The sequence below is a fragment of the Rhinatrema bivittatum genome, chromosome 3, assembly GCF_901001135.1.
Source record: "Rhinatrema bivittatum chromosome 3, aRhiBiv1.1, whole genome shotgun sequence".
Taxonomy (NCBI): domain Eukaryota; kingdom Metazoa; phylum Chordata; class Amphibia; order Gymnophiona; family Rhinatrematidae; genus Rhinatrema; species Rhinatrema bivittatum.
Window position 1 is genome coordinate 375,328,365 of NC_042617.1, and position 23,436 is coordinate 375,351,800.

At 45.4% G+C, this 23,436-nt stretch overlaps 1 protein-coding gene across 1 annotated transcript in view; it reads right to left on the reverse strand.

Moving 5' to 3' along the window:
* Positions 1-4,128: 4,128 nt before the first annotated feature.
* LOC115088599 (dynein gamma chain, flagellar outer arm-like) overlaps positions 4,129-23,436 on the reverse strand; it is a 535,861-nt gene continuing 516,553 nt past the window's right edge. Inside the window, exons 103-106 of the mRNA XM_029596857.1 lie at positions 18,136-18,252; positions 7,753-7,965; positions 6,046-6,207; positions 4,129-4,857 (exon numbers count right to left, since the gene is read on the reverse strand). Of these exons, the coding sequence (XP_029452717.1) occupies positions 4,531-4,857; positions 6,046-6,207; positions 7,753-7,965; positions 18,136-18,252 (819 nt within the window). The 3' untranslated portion in view covers positions 4,129-4,530. The remainder of the gene's footprint in view (positions 4,858-6,045; positions 6,208-7,752; positions 7,966-18,135; positions 18,253-23,436) is intronic.

Here is a 23,436-nt window from a genome sequence, read left to right on the forward strand (position 1 = left end):
CAGTCATAAAATGCATTTGTGTGTGTAAAACCCATTGACAATTCAAACAGCATATATTGTAGCAATGTTGCCCACTTACGCACATAAGTGCACTATAAGCCCAAAAATGGGCTTTTGAAAATTGCTATGATATATGGTGTTGAATTATCAATAGGTTTTATGTGCATAAATGCAATTTTAAGCCCGTAAATTGGCTTTGGAAAATTGCTACGAGGTGTGCTACTTTTTTTGTGTATAAATCCTTTTGAAAATTATGTGTATCTATCATTCAAAACATGATTAACATACTGCTTCTATGACTTTCATGTGTAATTCATTTATAAAGGTCATTTCAAACATTTTGAAACATGCTTGATACAGGTCCCTTCACCATGCTCAACAGAATAGTTCAGTTGTGGTTTTCCTGTGCATGGCACCTTAGGTGCTAGTTCTGTGGGTGCTCAAGCACCCCCAATATTGAGTAGGGATGTGCAGCCCAACATTTTCAGTTTGGTTTGTTTTTATTGGGAAGAGGGGGGTGTTTTGTTTTCTGGTTTATTTAATGTTCTTTTATTTGGTTTGGTTCATTTGCCAAATCCAAAACCCCCCAAAACATTAAATTCCAAAAGAAAACTGAACTGTTTACAAAATAAAGGGTGGAATCTTTCCATGTATCCTCCTACCCTGCCAAAATTGAACTTGGAGCCCAGGGCTGCCCAGCTCGGCCTCCTTGGGCCTCTCCAGTCACTTAAATTAAAGTGAGACTGGGATCCGGGACCCTCCCACCCGCTATTAAAATCTGCCGGGTTGGGGAGCTCCCACTTACCCCCTTCCTACAGACCTCAGAATTCTTAAGGACAGATGTGAAGCCCACTTACTCCTGCTCCGGCTGAAGGAACTTTAAAAATGGCACCATCCACCCAGAGGATGGCACCATTTTCATGTAAGGATGGGTCGTATCCACAGTGGGCAAAGGGAGGGGGAAGCAGGACTTGGTAGAGGGTGAGAGGAGCCTGCGAGATGTTTGTGGGGCAAGAGAGGGGAATGCCATTCAACAGCTGCCACTGATAGCTGTGCAAGGGGAGTACACAAGACTTATGTTTCACCTAGGACATCAAATACCCTTGCATTGGCCCTGTTTACTATTATGTAAGTACCTTCCTAAAGCAGGGAGGGAGAGTGAGACACAGCAGAGACAGGGCAGGGAGGTAAAGAGACTGGAAATACTGAAAGGGTGTAGCCTCTGCCTTGAAGACCCACATCGGATAGGGTGGGGGACTGGTCACAGTGCCCCCCCATGTTAACCTTGAGCTCTTCCAAAAAAGTTCTGGCCATACCCCAGATTTGATAGGGGAGGGGCATGCACATTCAGTTTTTCATATCTTTGGAGCTATATACTTGAAATAGCTCCTAGTTCTACTGTGCTTTTTTTTTTTTCACAAGGTAGCAATAATAGTTTGACCACAAAATTTAAACTTTTTTTTTTTAATGATTTATATTCCACTTTCTCAGGCACTTCAAAGCGGATTACATTCAGATTCTGTAGGTATTTCTTACATGTTCCTCTGTTGCTTCTCGGCCTTATTACTTTCCTTTTCCTCCACGTATATTCTAATATTTTTACAAATTTGTGAAGTGGAATGGATGCACCTTTTTTTTATGGCTATACATTCCCTGTTTTAAACATCGGTTTACTATTCAGCTATATTTATACTTGCAGTTAGCAGTGTGGCACTTGTTTGGATTTGAATCATTGCACGTAAACACTCAGACATGCATGGATTCATAACCTGGGAATGGCCAAGTAGGAAGATGTATCAAAAACTTTAACATTTCTTCAGGTAATAAAGTCAGAATCACTGACGAACCTGCCTTGTGGCAATCTTGTACCCTGACATGTGGGAGACCTGGATCTTGGCCCTGGCTATAGCTCATTTTGCTGGTGGTAGGGTCTGGGGGTGTAATGGAAGTAGCGTAATAGTTAAAAAAAAAAAAAAAAAGGGCCACTAAGCTAACAAGTGCTCGTGTATACTGAAAACAGTCCAAACCAATTAAGGAGGAAGGTTTAATTACATATGTATTAAAATTAACCTTGCAGGGAGCTCTCGGGCATCTTTTTATCCTGGGAGAAACAATAGAAACAGGGGGTATCATCTCAGAATTAGAGGAAGTATATTGCACATCCAACAGTGAAAGGGATTCTATACTCAAACAATAGTAAACTTGTGGAACGTTTTATCAACTCGGACAGCCATGGCTAAAATATTCAACAGAGAGAAAAGAAAAGTGGACAAGGTTTTAGAGGGAAATGATTGGTGGGGGGATGATGTCTTTGGATTCCAGGGAAACCTGCTGAGCCAGGTGTTTACAACATAATAGATTCAGCTGTATGAAGAACTCTATGAAAAAGTGTATTTTGCAACCGTCATATATTGCCACAGTATGCTTGTTGGCTTATATAAGCCCGTGGAGCGCTGGGCTTGTCTAATCATTAGAGAAGCCCAGCGCTCCACGGGCTTATATAAGCCAACAAGCATACTGTGGCAATATATGACGGTTGCAAAATACACTTTTTCATAGAGTTCTTCATACAGCTGAATCTATTATGTTGTAAACACCTGGCTCAGCAGGTTTCCCTGGAATCCAAAGACATCATCCCCCCACCAATCATTTCCCTCTAAAACCTTGTCCACTTTTCTTTTCTCTCTGTTGAATATTTTAGCCATGGCTGTCTGAGTTGATAAAACGTTCCACAAGTTTACTATTGTTTGAGTATAGAATGATTAGACAAGCCCAGCGCTCCACGGGCTTATATAAGCCAACAAGCATACTGTGGCAATATATGACGGTTGCAAAATACACTTTTTCATAGAGTTCTTCATACAGCTGAATCTATTATGTTGTGATTTGTTTCTATTTTTCAAGCTTTAGTTTGGGTCATTTTTTGAGATCTGAGCCAGGTGTTTAAGCAGATGGCATTTCTGGGTAGAGGAAGGAATTATTTTCCCTGACCTGCAGAAACTTGGCTTTAAAACAAACAAACAAAAAAAATGTAATCTTCCACTGCAGAAAAACTGGACAGATTGGATGGGCCAGTTGGTCTGCATCTGCCCTCATGGGGAGGACATTTTTCAAAGGCAGCCATACCCAGATTGGCTGCCCGGAAATGCCTTTCCTCAATGTGGCTGAAAGGCATGCTTTCTGCCTTAACCTCTTCTACAGGAGGCATTGCCAGGGGCATGTGAGCTGGGAGAACACAAATAACGCATTTAGATTGTGTTTTCAAATCTACGCGTGGCATTTTCCAAGAGAAAAGTGTCCGCAGGGACAGCAGGTGCAAACCTCCGCAGGTACACTGTGCCTGTGGCAAGTTATGAAACAAAAGTACGTGCAAAGTCTGCAGGGAGAGAGTGCCAGCAGATTTTGTCCCAGTGCGGTCAGTTTGAAAATCCTGCCCCCTGAACAGGTTACTCGGATATGCTCCTTGGCATATGCAAAATATTCACACAAATGAATATTCAGGGTAAATATTGCTTGATAATCTGAAAAGTTAAACCTGCAAAGAATTGATGATCTATTCTTTTACTCTTACTCATAGGCCATGAAAGCTGCTTAGGCTATCAAACATTTTCTGCGTCTTTCGATTAATTTCATGTTGGGCCAGTAACACAGAGAGGGTAATAGCCAAAGAGCCCGCATAGGCTGAAAGACTTTTTGCCTGCAGAATTTAGCCTGAATTTTCCAAGTGGATTATGTATTATAAATCTGCTATGACGTGAGAGGAACCTCCCCCACTCCCTCGTGGCATACGTACACAAAGTTAGGCTACGCTACTTTAGGCATGCAGATTTACATGCACACCTTCAAAAATCCAAAATATGCAGGGATATGCCAATCCAACTCTGGCCCCCAGAATGTCTATTTTAGTATACGTGTACAAGTACCCACCAAATCATGTTCCACGGACTTTTACAAGCATTTTCACTGGGGCTATTTCAAAGAGCCACTTATGAGCATAAAACCACTTTTTGTGCACGTAAGTGTCTGAAAGTACCTCTTAATACGTAAGACGTAATGTTTACTGTGGTAACAGAAGGATGACTAAATATCAGTGCTTGAAAAAAGAATACAAGTTCGTTCAAGGTTTTTTATTTTTTTTACCTTCCAACAGAGCTGCTTTGCACACAAAATTATGTCTTCAGGTACCTCAGGTTCCCACTCAGAATGCTAGCTGTTTGGAGCAGGGACTTCTCATACTTGAATACTCATTACCATTGTACAGTACTGCACATGTCTAGTAGCCCTATAAAAATAATTATTTTTATTATTATCTTCCAAGCTATGAATCAGGCCTTCTTGTTTCCTTTCTTTGAGTACCCACTTACTCTTGCCAAAACATGCCAGGATTAGTTTATTTTGGTAATAAAATATGTATTCGATACACCATCACTTGTCAAAAAATAATTTTTATTTGATCTTGGCTCTGTGCACATTTATCGTAGCTGCTGTCCCTTGGAACAGTTTTCCATTAATTCTGTCTGCAAAGTAAGATCAGAATGGGTGGATGGTTGCCTTCATGCCCCGGAGAGCCCACCGAGAAGACAATACATTCTCTTTGTGGATGTCAAGGTATAGAACAGGCTCTCGAACAGATGCTGAGGAGATGTACACTGGACATGCATATGCATTAGATGCTTTCTGGAGATCGTTCCCCCCAGTCTTCTCTGACATGGGCAAGCAATGCAGGTGAATGACGGGTAAGGAGCAAGGACTTTTCTGTGGTGGTGCGTCAAGAAGTTCTGCATCAGTCTTGTTCCAAGAAACTCCCCATAAATAAATTCCATATATAAACATTCCTTCCTGAGGAGGGTCTCGTATCTAGGGGGAGAGGGGGGACATTGTTTTATTGAATGAAGTATGAAGTCTTGCCAGATATGTCAGTTATAACAAATAACCTATTTCACATGTAAATGGATTTTTACAATAGCAAACAGAAAACAATGGGGACTTCAATCCTTCCTTTGTCAGTGAATGGACTTTTGCATCTGAAATACCAAGTAATACAGGGTAATACAATGTGAGATGTGAGCAACAACAGTATAATGTGACTCTTCTCCTTTAGAAATATCACATTTCACAAAAATTCTAGAGTTTTTCATAAAGTCTCCTAAAATTTAAAGAGTAGAAGTTACGATTGAACTTTCTACACCAGTAAAATGCTCAAATGTAGAAGACTCACACTCGTGATTATGAAGTAAGTCTATCTGGAAGTGGACCTGGTCCCTGAGCTTTGATGATAACACCCAGTGGGAGGCCTGCACTGATTTGTCCTTCTCTGCTTAATATGTGTTCTTGACCCGACTATCATCTAAGTATGGAAAATCATGCACCCTAGTCTGTGCCAGCAGACTGTGACAACTGTAATGAATTTCAATGAGACCCACACAGCTGAAGCTAAGCCAAAAGGCAGAATGTGGTACTGAAGATGCTGTATCCTCCCCAGAAACGTGGGGAAATTCTTGTGACATGGATGTGGCTCTGCTCAGGTGTAGGACTTTTATTTAGCTCCAGAGAACATAACCTGCTCCCCCTTCTCTAGAAGTAGAATGATAGAACCCTGGGAGCTTATCTTGAACATTTCATCTTTGAAGAAATTTATTAAAGGCCCTTAGGTCTGGGATCACTCTGAATTCTCCCATAGTCTATTTGGGAACCAGAAAGTGCCTGGAGTAAAATACCCACCTGCAATGGGATAGGTTTGATCACTTTAGTCTGCAAGATGGCAGACTTCCAACCTATTCCTGCTGAATTATGAGCTTGAATGCTCTTTTGGATGGGTGATTTGGACGGAATTCCAATAGTCACAATCTGTTACTATCTCTAACAATCTAATGTACCTAGCTGTCTCAGTGGCCAACAGTTTGTGGAAAAAACTTAACCTCCCTCCTACAGGGAGGTCCTTTGGCACACAATTTGGGAAAACAGTTATTTTTTACAAAAGAATAGAATACTGCTTTTCCAGAAGTGACAGTCTGCTTTGTCATGGGCAATACTTATGATACTTACATGGTCTTTGTCTCTCTGGGTTATCTCTGTTCTAAGTATTATGGATTCCATGTTTCCTGTCTGTTCTGAATGACGACGGATGGTTTCTTGCTTTAGAATTGACAATAAACCTTTAGGGTTACTGAATGCTCCAAGCCAATATGTTGGCATTTTTTCTTGGCCCTGTCAGGAATACGAATTAAGGAGATAAATAAAGCATAATATATAAAATCAGTGTTTTAATAAAGAAGATGCTGTTATGAACTATAAATAAATACAACACCGGCAGCTACAAGAGAAAGATCTTTTATTGGAATATTCCAGGAGAGTGCAATTACCAGCAAGGCAAATCAGGAACAGTCTCAGAGAATGTTATTGAAGCAGTATATTTCATAGGCCACCACCTAAAATTTACACACCAATGAGTTAATTTGTTTGTATAACATTTTCCTAATTGGTTGACATTATAATTTGCTATTTCTTGTAAATTAAGTCAGAAGAAAAAAAGCAAAACTCAGTGTTGAACCTTAACATACATTTTGACCTTTTACATACATTCTAGCATTTCAGCATACATTCTGAGATGTCAGAAACTTTGAATAGGTTTTAAGTCTGGTCAGTGCAATTTTGTAATGCTGTAATACAGAGGAGCTCTAAAGGATTGATTGAATCATAAAGCTACATTAATTGGGCAGATGGGCAGCCTATATGGGCCTTACAGTCTTTTTTCTGCTGTCATGTTTCTATATTGTGATGCAGTGCAGCACTGCCGGGGTCAGGAACAGCCCCAGAAGCATAAGAGGAAGTCAGATAGTACCAGAGGAAGACAGCAGAGGGCGTTGCCGAAGAAAGGAAAAACTACAACTCCCAGGTTCTTAGAACCACCACCTGACCCATGGGTAGAGCAAGATGGGGGAACAGGTGGCAGAGTTAAAGGATAACGAGTCAGACACAGCTGAATCGATGGAGTTGGAGGAAGGGGGCGTGCCGGCATGGTGGCAATGGCCAGAAAAGGCTAGCTCCTCAGAACAGGAGGAGGAAGAGATGGAGGTAGGTTCTGGGGGCGAGGAATCCTTCGGCTCCGTAATGGATACTGAGTGATCAGTAAGGGAGAAGCTTGCAAAGGATACCTTAAAGGAAGGTGGGGAGGAAGGGCTTTAAAGATCATGTTGGGTTTAAAGGCTTAAAAGAGGGGGTTTGACTTACAATAGTAATACTGGTTAAGCACCAGCCACAGGGGAGCTGGAGAACCTGGAGGCAGTGCTAAAGGTTCAAGCACTGAGCTCCCAGGAACTGGTGGAGGTGGGGGCTGGTGAAGGACTGAATGTAATGAACATTTGAATTGCCTTATAAACTGTTTTTGAAGAAAACTGTCTCTTTGCACTATCTTGGGATTGGGGGGAGGCGGTTTCACCCCAACCCCCTTTAAGGGGAACCCTGAAGCCCCATCAGAGACAAGGCCTGCTGATACCAGGACCCGAGGAGGTACAAGCTGCTGACTGGCACCAAGGAGAAGAGTGGCTCGCTGGAGATGTGGTCAAAGATGCAGAGGAGTGGCAGCCCAGGGCAGCGTGGGCGGTGAGCCGTTATATTTATTATATTATTTTTGTTGTAAACTACTTTAGGTTGAGCTTTGTTCAAGGAAAGCTGTCTATAAATATAAATATAACATAACACTTCTGAATAAATATGTTTAATATAGGAAGCAAACTATAAGATGTTACTAACCAGATGTAGAATTTTCTCCAGATGTGTAACACGCTGCTGTACTTCACCAATCCAGGATGAAACAGACCACTCAGATGGAAAGCTGATACATCCTGCTAGCCGACACCAGTGGTCAGGAGCCCGTCTGTGATTCAGATCATTGAGAACAGACATGACTGTATCTGATAGCTGGTCACCCAAACTGTTGCCTGACTCTGTGGCACTCTTTATGGCCTTCAAAGTAAAGGAAAATGCTTGTTAGAACTACGTTAATCCAACAAGAAAAAACTGTATTTTCATTTTACAACATGGATGTGGTGCATAGTATTTTTATTTATATATCTCCTTTCTGAAAAGATACCCAAGACAGTGAACAAAGCTTGAAAATAACATAACAAAAATATATATAAGTAAGTAAGTTCTGGACTACTGTTGTAGATGATCAACAAAAATTGTACAAAATAAATAAACAATATTTTAGCCCTCATCTTGCACTGTGTACACCCTTGATCCTTGTACTCTGCTTGGCCCTCAGTCTTTTATCATCTCCTGCCTTTATGTTTAATCTCCTGCTATACCTTATCCTTAGAACATAAACCTACTTTTTTCGCAAAGCATTTTGTTAACCCTTAGACCTAGGCTACCCTCAGTACCTCTTTTCTTCATCATTCATTGCACCCTCTCTAGACACTTCTATCCTGCACAGCTCATCCAATTTCCCTTAAATGTAAACCCTGTGTGGTAGGTTCGTTGAAAGGTTTGTGCTGTTTGCCTTTCCATTGTTAGATAAAATAAGGTGCTAAACACAATTCACTCTGTTTTAAGTATACCCTATATGCAGAACATGGGTGGTGCTTTCTAAATAATAAATGTAAAAATAATACATTCTTTATTACCATGATGCATGATTTTATTTATTTATTTTTTTGCAACATATGCCCAATGCTTATCATGGCTTGTATATGTACCCTAATATGAGAACCTATTTATAAAATCTCCTATACATAGGCCTATACCAAGATCATGGCCTGAATCACTTATCATACTATATTAAATGAACTACTCAAGGCAGAGCAATACAATCACCTAAAAAACTTATATAACCAGCTATGTTGAAAGACCCTTATAATTCAAAAAAATTATAATTTTGGGGACTTCCATATACAAGCCATGATAAATATTGGGCATTTTACTTGCATTTAAACAAAAAATAAGTATTGGTCAAGAATGGACTCAGGGTGACCAATGATTATATGATGGCACTCGTATCACATTGTTTGGTAGCTGTGTATGATGGTCTCCAAATTCATCATTTTTGAATTATAGTAAGTATATTATTTTTCCCTTCTGAATATACCAAGTATAAGAACTTATTTATGGTTTCTGTCTTCTGCTAGTCCCCCTCCTCAATAACCTTACTTTCTCTTTTTATCTTAACTATTTTCTTGTTGGATCTAAAGGATTATACAGGACTAGTACCTTTCACAGGTGATATGCAAAACATTGCATCTCCCCAGCACTAGTGTCCCTAATCTTAGCAATTTATTAAGCTTGTACATAATTTCTAGAAGCTGAACAACATCTGTGTGTGATGAAATATGACATCCTCCAAGAGGTAGGTTTGGTACTGCAGTGCCTGTCTTGACAATCTTATCTGATGGTCCTTGGACCTACAATGTAATAATAGTCTAATCTGGTAGCAGAATATTGTGATGGGTGGCGTGGGTGTGAGCCTTTGTTGCAGTGGCGCAGTTGATGCAGCTTGTAGGTGAACCTACGAGGCCTATGCTGACAGCTGGCAAATGCACCCTATAGTGGGACATGCTGGAGCTTCACCTATACCAGCTGCCTCCCTCACAGGTTGAGCCCTTGGGCTCTGGCGGCCGGCAGAGCTTAGGTGGGTCCCTAGGATGGTCTTGTAAGCAAGGGTCCAAGGGTATGCTGGGATTAGGATAGGCAGCAGACTGAAGGAGACAGGCCAAGGTTTGGGCAGGATGTCGCAAGGCTGGACAAGCACAGGAACCAGAAACACAAGAACACCGAGACAATCAAGATCCAGGAACAAGAGCAACACACACTGTGAAACAGGAGACCTATTGCTAAGGCAATGGTGATCCCTTAAGTAGTGAGAACTGGCTGATGTTGTCAAAGGGTGCCAAAGGGATTTTCCTACCACCTACCCTTTAAGGGAAGGCACTGTGTGCACGCACACTTTAAGAGGAGCTGAGTTAGCTGCGGCATGGCACATTTGGGGCTTTGCTCGGCAGCATTGCTGTTGCGCTGAGGTCATGGCTGTCTGGCAGTGTCAGATAAGTGAATCTTAACAGTATCCCGTCCTCCCTTCAGGAATCCAAGAGCTCCTGGATTTTGAATTGAGTGTCTTCTGTAGCAACTACGGTAGTCTGGAGGGGCGGTCTGCCCGGCCAAGAGAGAATTGCAGGTTTCAGCAGAAATACATGGAAGACATCATGAATCCATAAAGATGCTGGTAATTTGAATTTGTAGGCCATGGGACCCAGTTGTTGCTCAATGGGAAATGGACCCACGAATCACATGCAAACTTTAAAGATCACATCTTCAATCGCAGATTCTTCATACTGAGTCAAACTAGTCTCTTGGGTGAAGTTGAGGTGCTGGATGACGTTTCTTGTCTGCTTGTCTCTTGAACTGCTCTGCAGCTTGCTCTAGGAGATGATGTGTCTTCTGCCAGAACTCCCAGATTCCCTGCCCCATCAGATTAGCTGCAGGGCAAAGGGCCAAAATTGGGACAGGCTTGAGTGTACGGGAATGATGCAGTCAGGGTGATCCAGTACCGAGCGGTAGGAAGAGCTGCATTAGTGCCTACGGCACCCGCGGTTACCGCCCGCACAGTGCAGCTCACCTACTGCTCGATCCTGAAGCCTAATTATATGTAAATGTAAGCCGCGTCCGAAAAGCCTTAGGCCCGCGCAACCAGGATACTGGATAGAGCGCCTATACAGGATCCTGGGTGCGCGGGCCTAAGGCTTCACGCCACGCTGGTATCTGTCATTTCAAATGTCATTTGAAATGACAGATACCAGGAAGCAACGGCGGCGACAGCGCAGAAGCAACGGCAGAACGACTTGTCAGTGTCCCCCCTCCTCTCGGAGCAGGGCGCGAAAAGCCGCCTTGCTCTGGGAGGAGGGGGGACACTGACAGCGACGAAGCTTTCCCCCAGCCCGGACACCGGCGAAGCCAGAAGACGGCGGCGGAGAAACGGCGAAACGACTTTTCAGTGTCCCCCCCTCCTCTCGGAGCAGGGCGGAAAAGCCGCCTTGCTCCGGGAGGAGGGGGGACACTGACAACGGCGAAGACAGCGGCGAAGCGACTTTTCAGTGTCCCCCCTCCTCTCGGAGCAGGGCGCGAAAAGCCGCCTTGCTCTGGGAGGAGGGGGGACACTGACAGCGACGAAGCTTTCCCCCAGCCCGGACACCGGCGAAGCCAGAAGACAGCGGCGGAGAAACGGCGAAACGACTTTTCAGTGTCCCCCCCTCCTCTCGGAGCAGGGCGGAAAAGCCGCCTTGCTCCGGGAGGAGGGGGGACACTGACAACGGCGAAGACAGCGGCGAAGCGACTTTTCAGTGTCCCCCCTCCTCTCGGAGCAGGGCGCGAAAAGCCGCCTTGCTCTGGGAGGAGGGGGGACACTGACAGCGACGAAGCTTTCCCTCAGCCCGGACACCGGCGAAGCCAGAAGACAGCGGCGGAGAAACGGCGAAGCGACTTTTCAGTGTCCCCCCTCCTCTCGGAGCAGGGCGCGAAAAGCCGCCTTGCTCCGAGAGGAGGGGGGACACTGACAGCGGCGAAGCAACTTACTTTTCTGAAGCCATCATCAGGAACACATGCGATCGAAGCTCCTCCCGATGAAGACAAAGATGGCCGCCTGCACGGGGAAAGCGTGCAATTGGCCGCTGAAGACATGACGTCACGACATAACGTCTTCAGCGGCCAATTGCACGCTTTCCCCGTGCAGGCGGCCATCTTTGTCTTCATCAGGAGGAGCTACGATCGCATGTGTTCCTGATGATGGCTTCAGAAAAGTACGTTGCTTCGCCGCTGTCAGTGTCCCCCCTCCTCTCGGAGCAAGGCGGCTTTTCGCGCCCTGCTCCGAGAGGAGGGGGGACACTGAAAAGTCGCTTCGCCGCTGTCTTCGCCGTTGTCAGTGTCCCCCCTCCTCCCGGAGCAAGGCGGCTTTTCCGCCCTGCTCCGAGAGGAGGGGGGACACTGAAAAGTCGTTTCGCCGCTGTCTTCGCCGTTGTCAGTGTCCCCCCTCCTCCCGGAGCAAGGCGGCTTTTCGCGCCCTGCTCCGAGAGGAGGGGGGACACTGAAAAGTCGCTTTGCCGTTGCAGTCTCCGTGGCAGCCCCAGTCCGGACATCGGAGGGGGGCTGCAACGTTTTTTTCGCTTTTTTTTTTTTTTTTTGGCTTCGGGAGCAGGGGAGAGGCCTGGGGCTGCCACGGAGACCGGCACCCATGATCGCGGCGGGGGCAGGTGAGCGGGGGCTGGGGGAAAGCTTTCCACCTACCCTTACCCATGCCTCTACCGCCTGGGTCAGGGTAGGCGGTAAGTTTGCAGGTTAAACGCGCGACAAAACGGCAGGGAAAGGTAGCGTTAGTCGGGGCGCGGGTTACGGGATGCTAGGTGAATAGCTAATTCGCTCGTTTGCATGCAATATCGCGCTAATTCGCTCGTTTGCATGCAATATGCATGCCGCGGGCGGAAGGGGTTGCCCAGGGAATTTAGGACGCGGTAGGAGTAGGTTAAAGGGGATTCGGGATCGCAGGAAGGGCTAACGCGGCCGAAAACGAAGTTAAAAACGGCTTAGGAGCAGGGTAAACGCGGCCGCACTTTACAGGATAGGCCTGACTATGTGGAAGGGTGACAACCCAGTGGAGTTACTCACATAGTTATTTTGGCAGAATTCAGCCCATGGGAGTAGAGATGCCCAATTATCCTAGCATTGTTTCACATAGTTTGAGATTATGGTTTACTCGCTCAGTTTGTCCATTGCTCTGGGGATGGTAGGCTGAGTTGTGAACTGCACTCCCTGATCTTTCAAAATGTGAAGGGGAAGTCCATGCAGGCAGAAGATATGCTGAACAAAGAGTTGATCTAATTCAGGTGCTAACGGGAGCCCCAGGAGGGATGTGAAATGTGCCATCTTACAGAATTGATCCATCACCACTCATATGGTGGTGTTGCCACTAGAGAGGGGAAGGTCAGCAACAAAGTCAGTAGCCAAGTGGGTCCAGTGTTCCTTGAGGGCTGGCAGCTGCTGTAAAACCCTCAAGGTCAAGCTCACACACTCTTATTCATTGCACAAGTGGGGCAAGACTCTACGTACCACTTCACGTCCACCTTCATCTGAGGCCACCAGAAGTATCAGAAGATTATCTTCAAGGTTTGGGTGATACCCGGGTGACCCGGCAGCAAAGAGTCATGAGCCCAGTGAAGAATCTTCTGGCGTAACTGCAGGGGAACAACAGTCTTCCCAGGAGGAACTGTGAACGTGGAAGCAATCACAATTTTTGCAGGTCTATGATATGTCATGGACCCTCTAGAGAGCCTTCACTATTGAAGGAGCATGAGAGGATATTGGGTCAATGGTTTTTCTCAGAGGGATGGTATCGCAACTCAAAATCAAACCAATCGAAAATCAGGGACCAATGGGCTTGCCGTGAATTCAGTTGCTGTGCTTGTGCCAGGGTTCCAAATTTTTGTGATCTGTCACTGGATATCTGGCCCCTTCCAACAGATGTTGCCATTCCTCTAAAGCTAGTTTGACCACTGTTAGCTCTCGCTTTCTAATGGTGTAGTTCTTCTCTGCAGGAGAGAATTTTTTTGAAAAGTAGGAACAGGTCATGAGAGTACCATTAGAACTATGCTGTAGGAGGACGGTGCTACTGCAAGAGTAAATGCATCTACCTCCAGGATGAACGGCTTGGAAGGGTCTGAATGGTGTAGGCACGGATCATGGGTGAACTCCTCTTTGAGGCTGTTGAAGGCTTGAATATCATCAGGGGTCCAATTCTTGGTGTCTGAACCCTTCTTGATAAGGGCAATGAGTAGGGCCGCCAAAGTGGAGTTATCATAAATAAATTGCCTATAGTAACTTGCGAATCCCAGGAAGGCTGCAGCACCTTGAGGCCCTCAGGTTGGGGGCCACTCAAATATGGCTTTTAACTTGTTGGAGTCCACAGAGCAGGCCTTGGCGAGACATGATGTATCCTAAGAAGGGAAGCTCTTCCTGTTCTAAGGTGCACTTCTCTACTTATCATAGAGGTGGTGCTCACAGAGTCTGAAGGACCTGTTTCACATGATGTCAGTGCTCCGACAAGGACTTAGAGAAGACCAGGATATCATTCAGGTAAACTACTACATGAGACTAGAGAAGGCCTTGAAAGATCTCGTTGACCATAAGTTGGAAGACTGCAGGAGTGTTGCACAACCAAAGGGCATCACTAGGTATTCATAGTGTCTGTTGCGGGTATTAAATGGACTTTCATTCATTTCCTTCTTAAATCCTGATCATGTTATATGCCTCCCCCCCCAAAGATCCAGCTGGGTAAATATTTGTGCACCCTGAAGGCGGTCAAAGAGATCAGAGATAAAAGGAAGAGGACTATGATAGTCAATTCAGAGACGTAGCGACCCATCCTTCTTCCCAACAAAAAATAATCCAGCCCCTGCAGGTGATGAGGATGGGCAAATGAAATCTCTGTCCACGTTTTCTTTAATATACTTGGTCATAGCTTCAGTCTCTAGGGCAAAGAGCAGGTATACTCTATCCTTGGGTGGTACTTTGCCAGGAACCAAATCAATGGCATTGTTGTAAGAGTAATGAGACAGCAGGAGTTCTACCTGCTGTTTACTAAACACATCTGCAAACTCTGTGTATTGCGATGGCAGTCTGAGACAGAGACACCATTGAAGAAACCTTGGTGAGGTATTGCCCATGACAGTGAGGGCTCCATTTCCCAATCTGTAATGTGCCCAGTCAATATGAGGTTGGTGTAGCATGAACCATGGCAGGTCTAAGATGTTTGCTTTTGGCAAGACAAAGACTGATCTGCTCCCCATGCATGATACCAGTGTGCATGGTAAGGGGAGCGGTGGCTCTTGTAACATGCCCAGGCAGAGGTTCTCCATATATGGAGGAATTTGAGAGTGGAGTATCTAGTAGTGATAGACCAAGGCCTCATGACCAAAGCTGCCCCCAGTGCCGGTATCCAGGAAGGCAAGAGTATCAAGGTGAATGTCCCCAAGAGAAAGACTTACCGGTTCCAGTAGGAGTGGAGAGGTGCAGGGATGATTTAGGAAGGCATCTCCCATCAGACCTTGGTCCTGGAGTTTCCCGGCTTAATTGGGCAACGACTTGCAAAGTGTCTGGATGTGGCACAGTAGTCTCCCCCTTACTATGCATATTATAGCGTGGTCCAATATTCGTGGTGATAGGCTGTTGTGACTAAGATGCATTTAAAAGTAACTCAAACTTGTTTAATGGCTGCATATGGATTCACATACACAGACTCAACAGCCTGATTGAAAATTCCTGTGTGCACATTCACATCTCAAAGAAATGTTCCATCCTGCACCCAGTACAATCATTCTCTATAAAGAATATACATGTCTCAAAACCTGGCTGTTCACGCAGGCCTTTCCTAACTCCAACTCCATCTAACTCCCTTCATTCAACACGCTCCGCTAGTATTAGCGTTAATAGCCACCTCTTACAATGTTATTTATACATATATATAACTATCTGATCTTCATTTCCCTTCTCATTCCAAGTTATTGTTTTCCTTGTTATATGTAACTGCTTTTCTGCACTATTGTTTAAATGGTAAAGTTTATTATAATTACACCCCTGTTTCTTGTGAACCAGCATGATGGGACCACCGTCTTGAATGTTGGTATATAAAAAAGTTAAATAAATAAATAAAAAATGTCTCTAATGTGCATGTTTGTAATTCCGACTACTTTTGCAGCTCTTAGAGGAATTTGTGCATTTGTTCTTGTCTGACAAAAAGAGTATCTTGCCCACATGTTGGATTTGGAGCTTTGCAGGAAAAAGCACTGTGGAGCAGATCCCATTTATATGTAGCTCAGAGCACTGCCACTTTAGCCAAATAATCATTAAATAGTAAGATCTTAGTCCCATCATACTCGACAGAGCCTTTAGCATGATAAACACTCAAAATTTAGTATTTTCAGCCCAATTTAAAATATGGGTTATTACCGGTCTTGGCCCGTTGTCATTCTCCCACACCAGCCCTATCCTATGCGCTCATTTGCATGTTGTAAAGTGTGGCCAAGAAAGTAAATCTACCGCCCCTGGGAGTCATTTTTTGAACAAGTGAGGCAGATCTCTTTATTTTAATGTTTCCGGAAGACCAATTACTTTTAAATTGTTCCACTGGTTCCTATTTTCTTGGTTTTCAATTTTAGCCATCAATTCTGCATTTTCTTTTTGGAGGGTGGCAATATGTACATCCACTTGACCTGTATGATCTTCTCAGGCTGATATTTGATTCTCCACTTCCGACAAATGCAGGCCTTGTGCATCCAAGCCCTGTTTGATTTCGTCTATTGTGGATTGAATTTTGGACAGCCTGTCCACTAATGCCACAGAGACACTTTTAGAAATAATGAGTATAACCTCTTCTGAAACCACTGCCATGACTTTTTCCATTATAGGCCGAGGTGATTCCATCACCATCTTGGAATCCATAAGCCTTCCCTTTTCGCATGCCGCTTTCCCAGACTTTGCACTCATCACTCCATGTCTCCAAACTGTGAAAGAGTCCATCTAGTTCCACTGCTTCTCCAACATTTATTTAGTTTAATCAAAATCCAAAGCACAAAGCTGTAGCTGGTTATTTCGGAGGGGGGGGGGGGGGTCCCCAGAGCACACCAATACACATCTCTTCAGACTTCCGTCATTACCAGAAGTTTCAAAATATTTTCTAATTGCTAGTCTCCTTGCTTTTACAATTTCTGCTTCTTCCTTAGAGAACCATATTGGTGTCTTTTCCCTTTATTAATCTGCCTTATATATACAGTAGATTTATTACCTTCTTTTTTTATTGCTGTCCATAGTTACACTGAACGTTTCAGATCCTGATTTTCTGATAGGGCTTCCTCTACACAATCACTCATCATCTTAGAGTCAAAAGGAAGTCGAGGATCCTTATCCTAGTATGGCTCAGTTCAGATCTACTACTATTACTACTACTTAAGACCTGAGTCCAGTATTTGCAAGGCTGGTGCAAGGGTATTGGGCGCCCTAGGCGACCTTTGCGCTGCCTCCCCCTCCCCATTTCGGCGCCAACTGTGTGCTTCTCAGGGCCGCACACAGTCTCTATTTCTCTTTGCCACGGGTGGGATAGGCCCCATTTGCGGCACCACTTGGCTCCTCTTTGATGCCCCCTATGACTTGGCGCCCTAGGCGACCCCTGAAGTTTGCCTAATGGATGTGCCAGCCCTGAGTATTTGACTACACTTTATAATCATTAGACTCTAAATTTTCTGCTATCAAGATGTCAGTGGACATAGTCTCCATTTCTTAGTACCAAATCCAATCAACTCGCCAACTAGTTGCCTGAAGAATGCCTCTTAAAAGGCATCCATGACTTCTCTACTCATAGCTGAAGCTGTAGCAGATAGGTTTGAATCTATATCTGGTAGGTTTTGCTAGTCTACAAGCTTATAATTTCTCTCAACATATCAGAATCCATCTTTTTTCCAACATCAGAGGTTTGTATAGTACCCTCAATGTATTTCAGTGGCCACTATTGCGTCCCTAATGTAAACTCTTCCCCATCCCCCCCTTTTCCCCTATTCTGCCTCTTCTGAAGAGATTATAGCCTGGAATGGTCACATCCTATTCCCGATTTGCAATTGCAACCATATGGCCTACAGGCATGCCTGGGTTTAGGCATAGGCAACACAGACAACTGCCTAGGGCACCACCTTTTCAAGGTACAAAATATCCAGACCATTTACTTTAGGCCAGTGTGCCTGCACAGTGTCAAATGGGCACCAAAATCTTAAATCCGGCCCTGTCTGTAGTCAGTGATTTTGTTAACAAGACTTCAAAGATTTGTACACATAACTTTCTAATATGATGCTCTGCAAACCTCTCTTGATTTCTTTTTAACCCTTACCTCTTTCTCTATAAACCATTCCATTAGCTAGCCCTCCTCTGTTTTGGATTTTTGTCTACCACATTATTGCATATAATCCACTGTAGATAAAACTATTGGGTTTTCTTCAAAGCTTACATTAATACTGGGAATGTTGAAATAACATGACAAAGAGGGCCAGGTTGTTCTTTCTTTTCTTGTTGAGCCCAAGAGCAGTGTTTAGGCTCCTTTTTCTGACTCACCTGTAGGTTTCTCCTCACTTCTGACAGAAGAGACATGAGCTGATCCAATTCCTTCTTTATGAACAAGTTAAATGGGGTGTTCCCACCAAGTTTCTTCAGCCGTTCATTAATAAAGTCCTTAAAATAAAATTGCACAGATTAGACATTGGGCCCTATTTTCAAAAGTTTTTCTTTTCATCCATTAATCAATGGCAAATTGCTTTTTGTAAAAAGAGCAGTGTTCATTCATTTTTCTACAAGAGTTTTCAAACATCATACAGGATATTGAAGCCCATGGTACAAGCAGGAGAACTATGCTTACCCTGTTAGCATGGTGCGGGGTGGCTAGGATCATGGACTTCACTTAAGGGGAACTACATATAAGAGAAGAAGTTTTCAAATGTCTACTTGGTCTACGTCAGACTTCCAGATTTTTACTTCTAGTCAGCACTACCTTCATCCTTTTTGTAAAGTTGTTCTTTTTTTCCTATGAGTGATTCAGCAACACGACGCATTGACCTTGCTAACTTTAAAGGTTACATCTGGGGTGAAAGAAAAGGCTTTTGACTCCTTGACCTCCTGGGCTTCTGGAGAGGGGAGAGACACACCCTCAGTGCAGGAGTGTAAAATAAAAAAAAGTGCTTTACCATGAGGAACTGTAGTTCTTACCTCAGCAGCTGTATGTCCATACTAAGGAAACGAATACCCTGGTCTAAGACAGAAGAGGTCTCTAACTCAGAGAATGGTACAGCCATAGAGGAAGCTGCTGTGACTGGGTTTTGTCAGTAGGATGCAGAGCACAGCCCCAGTAAGTTTTGCTGAGAGTTCCAAGCTTGCTGTGGAAGGAAGAGGGCACAAGTTCTCGCTATCCTCATATCGAGAGAAGGAGGTAGAAGAGCTTTGGGAAAAGATCCCCACTATGCCTGAAGATTCTGGAGGAAGGGGGTGAGACCTCCTCCCAGGGTTGCTTAAAGAGACTGCTGATTTTCAGAGTTTCATCTAAGAAACTGAAGGACAGAACACATCCCACACCAGAGTATGTGGGCAACTATCTTTTGTGATGGACCTAAGAGCACACCCCTGGAGGTATTCCTTAATTGGAAAAACAATTTACTCACATTAGGAAGATCTGGATTTCACTGGCTGATTGCCATCTCCATCTAAATCTGGGGCTAGTAAATTATCAGCGGGCTCAGCCGCTTTATCTTCAAACCTAAAGGATGTAATTTAGTGACTACAGCAGGAAGTCCTTTGGCAAAAGGAGAAGGACTGTCTGTTTTTTAGGGATGTGAATCGTTTTCCATATCGTCTTAACGATAGAAATCGTGTGGCAGGGCAAGAAAATCGTCTTAGGCACGATTTTTTAGTTAAAAAATCGTTAAAAATCGTTTTTTTCCGATTAGTGCGCACTAACTCGAGTTAGTGCGCACTAACGGGAGTTAGTGCGCTCTAACTGGGAGTTAGTGCGCACTAACTGAAAATGATACAATTTGACACTTTTCAGGTCAGTTAAGGTCAGTTTAGGAATGAATATGTATTCCTATTGGCTGCCCTCTTATTTATTCATGTTACCAAGTTTCCTACTGACAGTATATGGGGGATGGGAAATGGAAACAGTTGGTAGCTTGACAAAACAAGTAATGTGATCAGTCAATGTGACTAGAACTTGTGCCCTAACCCTGATACCAGGGGTATTGTGATCTTCCTGCACACAGTGCCCTATCCCTATTAATACCAGGAGTGTTGTGATCTTCCTGCACACAGTGCCCTATCCCTAATACCAGGGGTGTTGTGATCTTCCTGCACACAGTGCCCTATTCCTGATACTGGGGGTGTTGTGATCTTCCTGCACATAGTGCCCTATTCCTGATACCGGGGGTGTTGTGATCTTCTTGCACACATCCCGGTATCAGGGATAGGGCACTGCATGCAGGAAGATCACAACACTCCTGGTATTAATAGGGATAGGGCACTGCATGCAGGAAGATCACAACACTCCTGGTATTAATAGGGATAGGGCACTGCATGCAGGAAGATCACAACACCCCTGGTATCAGGGATAGGGCACTGTGTGCAGGAAGATCACAATACCCCGGAGGAGTGAGGGTCAGGCAGCTCCCCCCTGTCTGTGAAGCCAGCCTCTCACTAGTAATGCAGGGAGGGAGCTGTCTCAGACTTCACCATCCTCCACCCCCCTCACCCACACACCATTCACTAGCTGGGACATGGGGGAAGTCAGGAGTGAGGGTCAGGCAGCTCCCCCCTGTCTGTGAAGCCAGCCTCTCACTAGTAATGCAGGGAGGGAGCTGTCTCAGACTTCACCACCCTCCCCCCCCCCCTCACCCACACACCATTCACTAGCTGGGACATGGGGGAAGTCAGGAGTGAGGGTCAGGCAGCTCCCCCCTGTCTGTGAAGCCAGCCTCTCACTAGTAATGCAGGGAGGGAGCTGTCTCAGACTTCACCATCCTCCCCCCCCCCCTCACCCACACACCATTCACTAGCTGGGACATGGGGGAAGTCAGGAGTGAGGGTCAGGCAGCTCCCCCCTGTCTGTGAAGCCAGCCTCTCACTAGTAATGCAGGGAGGGAGCTGTCTCAGACTTCACCATCCTCCCCCCCCCCCTCACCCACACACCATTCACTAGCTGGGACATGGGGGAAGTCAGGAGTGAGGGTCAGGCAGCTCCCCCCTGTCTGTGAAGCCAGCCTCTCACTAGTAATGTAGGGAGGGAGCTGTCTCAGACTTCACCATCCTCCCCCCCCCCCTCACCCACACACCATTCACTAGCTGGGACATGGGGGAAGTCAGGAGTGAGGGTCAGGCAGCTCCCCCCTGTCTGTGAAGCCAGCCTCTCACTAGTAATGCAGGGAGGGAGCTGTCTCAGACTTCACCATCCTCCCCCCCCCCCCTCACCCACACACCATTCACTAGCTAGGACATGGGGGAAGTCAGGAGTGAGGGTCAGGCAGCTCCCCCCTGTCTGTGAAGCCAGCCTCTCACTAGTAATGCAGGGAGGGAGCTGTCTCAGACTTCACCATCCTCCCCCCCCCCTCACCCACACACCATTCACTAGCTGGGACATGGGGGAAGTCAGGAGTGAGGGTCAGGCAGCTCCCCCCTGTCTGTGAAGCCAGCCTCTCACTAGTAATGCAGGGAGGGAGCTGTCTCAGACTTCACCATCCTCCCCCCCCCCCTCACCCACACACCATTCACTAGCTGGGACATGGGGGAAGTCAGGAGTGAGGGTCAGGCAGCTCCCCCCTGTCTGTGAAGCCAGCCTCTCACTAGTAATGCAGGGAGGGAGCTGTCTCAGACTTCACCATCCTCCCCCCCCCCCTCACCCACACACCATTCACTAGCTGGGACATGGGGGAAGTCAGGAGTGAGGGTCAGGCAGCTCCCCCCTGTCTGTGAAGCCAGCCTCTCACTAGTAATGCAGGGAGGGAGCTGTCTCAGACTTCACCATCCTCCCCCCCCCCTCACCTACATACCATTCACTAGCTGGGACATGGGGGAAGTCAGGAGTGAGGGTCAGGCAGCTCCCCCCTGTCTGTGAAGCCAGCCTCTCACTAGTAATGCAGGGAGGGAGCTGTCTCAGACTTCACCATCCTCCCCCCCCCCCTCACCCACACACCATTCACTAGCTGGGACATGGGGGAAGTCAGGAGTGAGGGTCAGGCAGCTCCCCCCTGTCTGTGAAGCCAGCCTCTCACTAGTAATGCAGGGAGGGAGCTGTCTCAGACTTCACCATCCTCCTCCCCCCCCCCCCCTCACCCACACACCATTCACTAGCTGGGACATGGGGGAAGTCAGGAGTGAGGGTCAGGCAGCTCCCCCCTGTCTGTGAAGCCAGCCTCTCACTAGTAATGCAGGGAGGGAGCTGTCTCAGACTTCACCATCCTCCTCCCCCCCCCCCCTCACCCACACACCATTCACTAGCTGGGACATGGGGGAAGTCAGGAGTGAGGGTCAGGCAGCTCCCCCCTGTCTGTGAAGCCAGCCTCTCACTAGTAATGCAGGGAGGGAGCTGTCTCAGACTTCACCATCCTCCCCCCCCCCCTCACCCACACACCATTCACTAGCTGGGACATGGGGGAAGTCAGGAGTGAGGGTCAGGCAGCTCCCCCCTGTCTGTGAAGCCAGCCTCTCACTAGTAATGCAGGGAGGGAGCTGTCTCAGACTGGTATCAGGGTTAGGGCACTGTGTGCAGGAAGATCACAACACTCCTGGTATTAATAGGGATAGGGCACTGTAAGAGATGACTGTAGTAGATTGAATAAAGATCTGATGTTTCTGCTCTCCTCACACCAAACAAAAACAACACACAAGCAGAGAAGCCCTTCTTACAAAGCTGAGCTAGTGAGTTAAGTAGGAGGAAAAGTAAACATACTTGTGCCAGTGTGGCTACTTAAAAAATACACTTACCAACAATCAATTACATATATTTGAACTGTGTACAGTTCCAGCCAGGACCACCTTTCTAAAATGCACAGTGATTGGCAAATTCAACATGCACTAGCATTTCAGGTGCCTGCTAACAAAAATAATAAACAAACAAGTTCTAGTCACGTGAGTGCTGATCATTACATTACTTTTTTTGTCAAGCTTCCAACTGTTTCCATTTCACATCCCCCCAACCATTACCTCAGTATTAGCCTTGGTAACATCAATAGATAAGAGCACAGCCAGCCAATAGGAATACATACATACATATTCATTCCTAAGTGACCTTTACTGACCTGGGAAGTGTGAACACTTTGTTTCATTTTCTGTTGGTGTTCGTTAGTTTCCAGTTCCATTTCCCATCCCCCCAACCATCACCTCAGTGGTAACCTTGGTAACATCAATAGATAAGAGGGCAGCCAGCCAATAGGAACACATATTCATTCCTAACTGACCTTCAGTGACCTGGAAAGTGTTTATTTGTATCATTTTCAGTTAGTGCGCACTAAATCGAGTTAGTGCGCACTAACTCGAGTTAGTGCGCACTAACACGATTTAACGATTTTTAACGATAAATCGTTAGAATTTCTATTGTATCATGTTCTATAACGATTTAAGACGATATAAACATTATCGGACGATAATTTTAATCGTTGAAAAACGATTCACATCCCTAACTGTTTTTACCACTGGAAGTGGCCTTTACCATGAGAACTGTCTTAGATGAAGTGTATGCAGTAATTGGACTATGAATATTTATTTTCTTATAAAGTTCTTACAAGTAAGAAGAAATTTTGTTTGGGAACCACAATTTTTGGTGTCCTGTATGGTGGTTTTCCACAGATGTAAAAGATCTAGACATTCAACAGGAGGGAG